We start from the raw sequence: 8226 nt of genomic DNA on the forward strand, positions 1-8226 counted from the left end.
ATTCAATATTTCGGATCATTGGTTATTTATGGTTGAAAACATAGGGGACAAATTCCCCTCCACTGGTAGAAAAGGGCTACCACATATTTTCTACATTGAGGTGATGAGTCACAGAATTAGTCCTTTTGTGTTTCCTTTTGCTATTTTAAAATGCACGGCACAAGTTCTCAGTATATATTTGTCCTAGTGTGCCCTAGAATAAGGAAGTAGAATGAACTGACAAACCCCTTGCCTTCAAAGTCTACTGAGGATGGAAAGTACCAGCACAGTAAAGTCAAAGGTGCAGTACATCCTCTAAACAACGGATTGTAGAGGGTCTTGGATTTAATTTACACTTGTATCACTATTTCAGCTGACAAGGTAAGCACAAGGTTGACATTTTTGTAATTCACTAAGGCTCAATCGATACCATTCTCACAGGAATTTAATGGTGTCTCAATGTCATCATCGTTAATTAAAAGTTATATTTTATTTGTTATAAAACAGAGAGGACATTTGATTGTATTTTGATTGTTATGAGTGACTTACTACATGTGTCTATTGCTCTAATAGACATAGCTAACCAAGGGATAAGAGAAGTTGGTCATGTGTTTATAAAGAGAGAGTAACTATATCTTATTAAACCTTGTCTTAGAACAATCTAAAATGTAATGTTGGCAGTGTTATTGAAAACATATATTTGAAGACATTTTATAAATGTGGGATAACAAGAAAGGTAGGGCAGTTTGTGGTTTCTTAGGCTCCTAGATGTTGTTTGGCAGTAATTGAAATTGACTTGAATATCAAGGAGGAAATGAAGTAAATGTCAATATGTTTATTAATTACAGATATCATGGTGTCAGAGGAGTTACATTTCAATATGTTTATTAATTACAGACACAGAATGGTTTCAGAGGATAAGGGTGATATTGGGTTGGACACATACAGTACCAGTGAAAAGTTTGGAAACACCTACTCATTCAAGGGTCTTTCTTTATTTGGACTGTTTTTTACATTGTAGAATAATAGTGAAGACATCAAAACTATGAAATAACACATATGGAGGAATCATGTAGTAACCAAAAAAGTGTTAAACAAATCAAAATGTATTTTATATTTGAGATTCTTCAAATAGCCACCCTTTTCCTTGATGACAGCTTTGCACACACTTGGCATTCTCTCAACCAGCTTCACCTGGAATGCTTTTCCAATAGTCTTGAAGGAGTTCCCACATATGCTGAGCACTTGTTGGCTGCTTTTCCTTCACTCTGCTGTCCGACTCATCCCAAACCATCTCAATTGGGTTGAAGTCGGGGGATTGTGGAGGCCAGGTCATCTGATGCAGCACTCCATCACTCTCCTTCTTGGTCAAATAGCCCTTACACAGCCTGGAGGTGTGTTGGGTCATTGTCCTGTTGAAAAACAAATGATAGTCCCACTAAGCCCAAACCAGATGTGATGGCGTATCGCTGCAGAATGCTGTGGTAGCCATGCTGGTTCAGTGTGCCTTGCATTCTAAATAAATCACAGACAGTGTCACCAGCAAAGCACCCCCACACCATAACACCTCCTCCTCCATGCTTTTCGATGTGGAGATCATCCGTTCACCCACACCGCGTCTCACAAAGACACAGCGGTTTTAACCAAAAATCTCAAATTTGGACTCCAGACCAAAGGACAAATTTCCACCCGTCTAATGTCCATTGCTCGTGTTTCTTGGCCCAAGCAGGTCTCTTCTTCTTATTGGTGTCCTTTAGTAGTGGTTTCTTTGCAGCAATTCGACCATGAAGCCTGATTCACACAGTCCCCTCTGAACAGTTGATGCTGAGATGTGTCTGTTACTTGAACTCTGTGAAGCATTTATTTGGGCTGCAATTTCTGAGGCTGGTAACACTAATGAACTTATCCTCTACAGCAGAGGTAACTTTGGGTCTTCCATTCCTGTGGCGGTTCTCATGAGAGCCAGTTTCATCATAGCGCTTGATGGTTTTTGCGACTGCACTTGAAGAAACGTTCAACGTTCTTGACATTTCCCGGACTGACTGACCTTCATGTCTTAAAGTAATGATGGACTGTTGTTTCTCTTTGCTTATTTGAGCTGTTTTTGCCATAATATGGACTTGTTCTTTTACCAAATAGGGCTATCTTCTGTATACCCCCCTACCTTGTCACAACACAACTGATTGGCTCAAACACATTAAGATGGAAATAAATTCAACAAATTAACTTTTAAGAAGGTACACCTGTTAATTGAAATGCATTCCTGGAGGTGACTACCTCATGAAGCTGGTTGAGAGAATGCCAAGCGTGTGCAAAGCTGTCATCAAGGCAAAGGGTGGCTATTTGAAGAATCTCAAATATAAAAGATAGTTTGATTTGTTTAACACTTTTTTGGTTACTACATTATTCCATATGTGTTATTTCATAGTTTTGATGTCTTCATTAATATTCTACAATGTAGAAAATAGTAAAAATAAAGAAAAACCCTTGAATGAGTAGGTGTGTCCAAGCTTTTGACTGGTAGTGTATTGCTGAACAAAAATATCAACGCAACATGTAAAGTGTTGGTCCCATGTTTCATGAGATGAAATAAAAGATCCCAGAAATTTTCCATATGCACAAAAAGCTTATTTCTCTCAAATGTTGTGCACAAATTTGCTTATATTCCTGTTAGTGAGCACTTCTCCTTTGCCAAGATAATCCATCCACCTGAAAGGTGTGGCATATCAAGAAGATGATTAAACAGCATGATCATTACACAGGTGTACCTTGTGCTGGGGACAATAAAAGGCCACTTTAAAATGTGCAGTTTTTTCACACAACACAATGCAACAGATGTCTTAAGTTTTGAGGGCATGTGCAACTGGCATGCTGACTGCAGGAATGTCCACCAGAGCTGTTGCCAGAGGATTGAATGTTAATTTCTCTACCATAAGCCACCTCCAACGTCATTTTAGAGAATTTGGCAGTATGTCCAACTGGCCTCACAACCGCAGACCACGTGTAACTATGCCAGCCCAGGACCTCCTGCGGGATCATCTGAGACCAGCTACCCAGACAACTGATGAAACTGAGGAGTATTTCTGTCTGTAATAAAGCCCTTTTGTGGGGAAAAACGTATTCTGATTGGCTGGGCCTGGCTCCCCAGTGGGTGGGCCTATGCCCTCCCAGGCCCACCCATGGCTGTGCCCCTTCCAAGTCAAGTGAAATCCATAGATTAGGGCCTAATGAATTTATTTCAATTGACTGATTTCCTTATATGAACTGTAACTCATTAAAACGTTGAAATTGTTGCACGTTGCGTTTATATTTTTGTTCAGTATATTAACCTGGAGGAGGTGTACAATTCCACCCACATTCATCCCGCAGTAGAACGAAATACTGTTATGATGTTGGTATACTTCCACAGATATTTCCTCAAAGACTAAGGCAATATCAAAACTGTATTGGTCTAAACATCAGGTTAAAAACTATGATGAAAACCAGCCTGGTCCTCTGGGTAAATTTAAAGGAAGTATTATACACAGGAAACCAGATACAGCAGGCTCATTTCCTCATACTGTGACTGTGTGACGCTTGATGGCCTCCCTACTCAGTCTCAGACAACGGTACCATGCTCCTTCTCATTTCTTTAGAATAACGAAATAGAAAATCTGACTCAGAGGTGTTCTCACTGTTTTCAAACAATCTTTGCTGTGCATTTGGTATTGTATATTGCTGTTTTCACTGACAGTTTCTGTGTTAAAGACACGCTTATCGTTGATGTGTTGGCACATTGTGTGTTTATCTGTCTCTTGTTTTTTTTTGCAGGTCTGAACGCACTTCTGGGAAATGGCTCAAAATTGCCTCAAGTGTTTGAAATACACCATGTGTGTGGTTAACTTCTTGGTCTTTGTACGTATCCCAAACATCCATCTGTTACCTTCTACTCTTACTTCCTTCAATGAGATAAAAACCCATGTTCAATATTTCAGTGTCCATTTATCACAATGTATGGTGTCCATTTTAGGACAACCTCCTCCTGATAAGATTGTCCTAATATGGACACCATTATGATGTTATATGACTCCATATGTATGTTGAATCAATGCTGTTGTGTTTGGTTGTTGTCAGATGTGTGGAACGGTAGGGTTTGGTTTTGGAGTGTTCCTGATGATGAACTCTAAGGTGTCGTCTCTCATCCCGTCCCTGTCCTCCCTGAACCTTGCCAACATGTTCTTCATCACCGGCATCATCATGACCTGTGTGTCCTTCCTGGGGTTCCTGGGGGCCATGAAAGAGAACCGCTGCCTCCTCATCACTGTAGGGCTCACATGGAACACATATTTTACATTATTTCATATTTTTCCGAGACATTGGTCTCATCCCACTGGGCACAGACGTCAGTTCAACGTCTAGTTTTGATTTACATTTGGTTGAGTTGTCTAACGTGAATTCAACGTGAAATCATCCAACAATTTCACCCTGTCATTGGATTTAGGTTAAAAGTCGGGTGAAAAAATGATGACATTCCCTTACGTTGATGACTTGTTGCAAATCCAATCAGTTTTCCACATTGATTCAACGTCATCACATTGAATTTTTGGGTTGAAATTATGTGGAAACAACATTGATTCAACAAACACTTGACTTACAAACACTTGTACTTTCTTGGTTTTCAGTTTTTCATCCTTCTGTTCATTCTGATGTTGGTGGAGTTGACTACAGCCGTTCTACTGCTGTTATATGAGAGCAAGGTAAGATATAGCAGATGGGCCGTGGGATGTCGGGAGGAGGTTTGAGTGGGGTGACAGAAAATGAAGTGAAGAAGAGAACTTTAATACATTACTAATTTACATGAGGAAAATCAGGGACTGAGAGAGGGCCATGGTTGTGAGGCAAGGCTCAGTCCCGTGCGGCTCAGTTGGTAGATCATGGCACTTGTAACGCCAGGGTTGTGGGTTCGATTCCCACGGGGGACCAGTACGAATGAAAATGTATGCACTCACTAATGTAAGTTCCTCTGGATAAGAGCGTCTGCTAAATGACTGAAATATAAATGTCAAAATGTCAAAACATTATAGAAGATAATCAGGTAGCGTTTTATGAGATGTTCAGACTGCCAAGTAATTTGTGTGTGTGCTTAGATTGACAGCTTCCTAAAGAGGGATCTCACAGACAGTCTGGAGAAGTCCCGGGAATCAGCTAAAGGTGGGAATTCAACGATGACCATGGACGACTGGGACATCATTCAGACCATGGTAAGTGTGTGTGTGAAATATATGTAAGAAACATCTAAACTGTGTCCCAAATGGTACCCTATTTCCTATATAGTGCCTTACTTTTGACCAGGTCCTATAGGGAGACACATACTTCAAAATTAAACATGTAGACTCTCTTTAGCCCTCCCAGGCATGTGAACAAAAGTGAGTGGAAATGTGATGTAATTTCATGTGTTGATAACATTGCTTTTGTCATCTTTAATTCTATTACATACATGTAGTTCCAGTGCTGTGGGGTCCAAAACTCAAGTGACTGGAAGGATAAAGTGCCTGCGTCCTGCTGCTCCAAGACCAAATGTGACAATCAGCCGGTATACTGGAAAGAGATATGGCACCAGGCTTGGGGTCAATTCAGGAAGTACACTGAAATTCAAATTCCAATTCCCTTCAATGCTTTTCAATGAGGAACATTTTGAATTGGAATTAGAATTTGTTTTACTTTCTCAACTGACTGGAATTGAAATGGAATGGTATCACATAAAAAATATCCTTTCATGTGGGTAACAAGTGAACTGAACTATAAAACTATATAAAAAACATAGCTGTCACTCAGCAATGTTTTCGCTTCTTCATCTCAGGGTTGTTACATTAAACTGAAGGCCTGGTTTGAGAATAACTTCCTAGCAACTGGGGTTGCTGTGATTGTGCTCTGCATCGTTGAGGTATGATCATCTTCCCATACTTGTTAATACAGGGTGTCAGTGACAGGTTTATCAATCAGCATTCACATGACAAACATGACTTATTCCTGACCAGTAGAGTCTGTCAACTCTATGTATCAATCATCTTGCATAGCTTCTAAGAAAGATGTATTGTGTCCCAAATGGCACCCTATTTCCTATATAATGCAGTGGGCACTAATTTTGACCAGAAAAGCCTGTGCACTATGTATGGCCATTTGGGAGGCTGTTGCATGAGTTTTTAAACATGTATTAGATGGAAATGAAAACTCCACCAGAACACCATGTAGGCTAACGCATCCATTTTGTTTCTTCTTTGTTGGTAGGTCCTGGGCATGTGTTTTTCCGTGACTCTGTCCTGCCACATAAGCCAGTCTGGACTCAGCTACAAATGATGAAAACAATGTTTAGTTTTTTGTTTGTTTTCTGTAATATAATCCCCTCTCGGCAGACACTTTTAACATTTTAGTCATTTAGCAGACACTCTTATCCAGAGTGACTTACAGGAGGAATCTGCTCAAGGCCACATCGACAGAGTTTTCAACTAGTCAGTTTGGGGGTTCAAACCAGTTAACTTTTTGTCTTAACAGCTAGGCTATCTACCTGCACTTTTGAATGCTATGTAATACTATTGATACTGTGACTGTACTGACACATTTTGTAAACAACCCAAATAATTCAATAAACATTGAGCTGTTCTTTAATTTTAACCCCACAATGAACCTGACTAAAAGTACTTTTCGATCTTTGTAACTACGCAGTGAATGACTGTGTAGTTACTTATGTTTTTCATGACAGCTGCTTCTCAACATCACATGGTTTCCTGTCACTAACTTTCAACCTGCATGGTGAGTGTTCATTTAACAACTTATTTTAGCTCAGCTGATGTAGCTGCTGGTTTCACTTCACTAATATATGGGCATAGGCCCACCCACTTGGCAGCCAGGCCCACCCACTGGGGAGCCAGGCCCAGCCAATCAGAATGATTTATTCTGACAACAGCCCTGGTGGACATTCCTGCAGTCAGCATGCCAATTGCACACTCCCTCAAAACTTGAGACATCTGTGGCATTGTGTTGTGTGACAAAACTGCACATTTTAAAGTGGCCTTTTATTATTCCCAGAACAAGGTGCACCTGTGTAATGATCATGCTGTTTAATCAGCTTCTTGATATGCCACACCTGTCAAGTGGATGGATTATCTTGGCAAAGGACAAATGCTCACTAACAGGGACGTAAACAAATTTGTGCACAAAATCTGAGATAAATAAGCTTTCTGTGCGTATGGAAAATTTCTGGGATCTTTTATTTCAGCTCATGACACATGGGACCAACACTTTACATGTTGCGTTTATATTTTTCTCAATCCTGGGGTGGGATATATTTCACTTCAGGTGAGAGAACCATAAGCAACATCTTGCAGGTACATTTGCAAATAAACTTAAAGGTAGCCTATGCATTAAAGGTCCAATGCAGCCATTTCTATCTGAATACAAATTATTTCTGGTTAACAATGAGGTACCTTACTGTGATTTTTTTTCAATTCTTATTGTCAAAAAGAAACAAAAGCTTCTTAGCAAATAGCAATTTTGCTAGAACTGTGGGAGTGGAAAAAACAGAAAACTAACTGTTATTGGCAGAGGTTTGGAACTCTTTCTTATTGGTTTATTAACTAATGTAATTAGTTAATAGACCTGTCAAAAGGCAGGCATAAAACTCCATCCCACCAACAGGCTGGAATTTCAGGCAGTCTTTTCAAACACTAAAAGGGCATTATCATCATTTTCACAATTTCACAGTATTATTCCAACCCCAGCGTGGAAATACACTATACATGTGCATTCGGAAAGTATTCAGACCCCTTGACTTTCTCCACATTTGTCAATCTACACACAATACCCCGTAATGGAAAATCAAAAACAGGTTTAGACATTTTAGCAAATGTATTACAAATAAAAAAACATTTACATAAGTATTCAGACCCTTTACTCAGTACTTTGTTGAAGCACCTTTGGCAGCGATTACCGCCTAGAGTCTTCTTGGGTATGACGCTACTAGCTTGGCACACCTGTATTTGGGGAGATTCTCCCATTCTTCTCCGCAGATCCGCTCAAACTCTGTCAAGTTGGATGGTGAGCGGGCTCTGGCTGGGCCACTCAAGGACATTCAGAGACTTGTCCCGAAGCCACTCCTGCATTGTCTTGGCTGTGTGCTTAGGGTCGTTGTCCTGTTGGAAGGTGAACCTTCACCCCAGTCTGAGGTCCTGAGTGCTCTGGAGCAGGTTTTCATCAACGATCTCTCTGTAC

General features: G+C 40.2%; 1 protein-coding gene across 2 annotated transcripts; it reads left to right on the top strand.

The window, feature by feature from the left end:
* Positions 1-206: 206 nt before the first annotated feature.
* LOC121530682 (leukocyte surface antigen CD53) lies at positions 207-6630 on the top strand. 2 transcript variants are annotated; one of them, XM_041835836.2, is made up of 8 exons: positions 207-360; positions 3790-3873; positions 4093-4281; positions 4641-4715; positions 5106-5219; positions 5462-5551; positions 5819-5902; positions 6247-6630. In XM_041835836.2, the coding sequence occupies exons 2-8, from the start codon at positions 3811-3813 to the stop codon at positions 6313-6315; spliced, it is 684 nt and encodes a 227-aa protein (XP_041691770.1). In that variant the 5' UTR covers positions 207-360; positions 3790-3810; the 3' UTR covers positions 6316-6630. The 2 variants fall into 2 exon arrangements, with proteins under 2 accessions (XP_041691770.1, XP_041691771.1); XM_041835837.2 differs by lacking the exon at positions 207-360 and adding an exon at positions 3288-3587.
* The last annotated feature ends 1596 nt before the right edge of the window (positions 6631-8226 follow it).

The sequence above is a fragment of the Coregonus clupeaformis genome, chromosome 18, assembly GCF_020615455.1.
Source record: "Coregonus clupeaformis isolate EN_2021a chromosome 18, ASM2061545v1, whole genome shotgun sequence".
Taxonomy (NCBI): domain Eukaryota; kingdom Metazoa; phylum Chordata; class Actinopteri; order Salmoniformes; family Salmonidae; genus Coregonus; species Coregonus clupeaformis.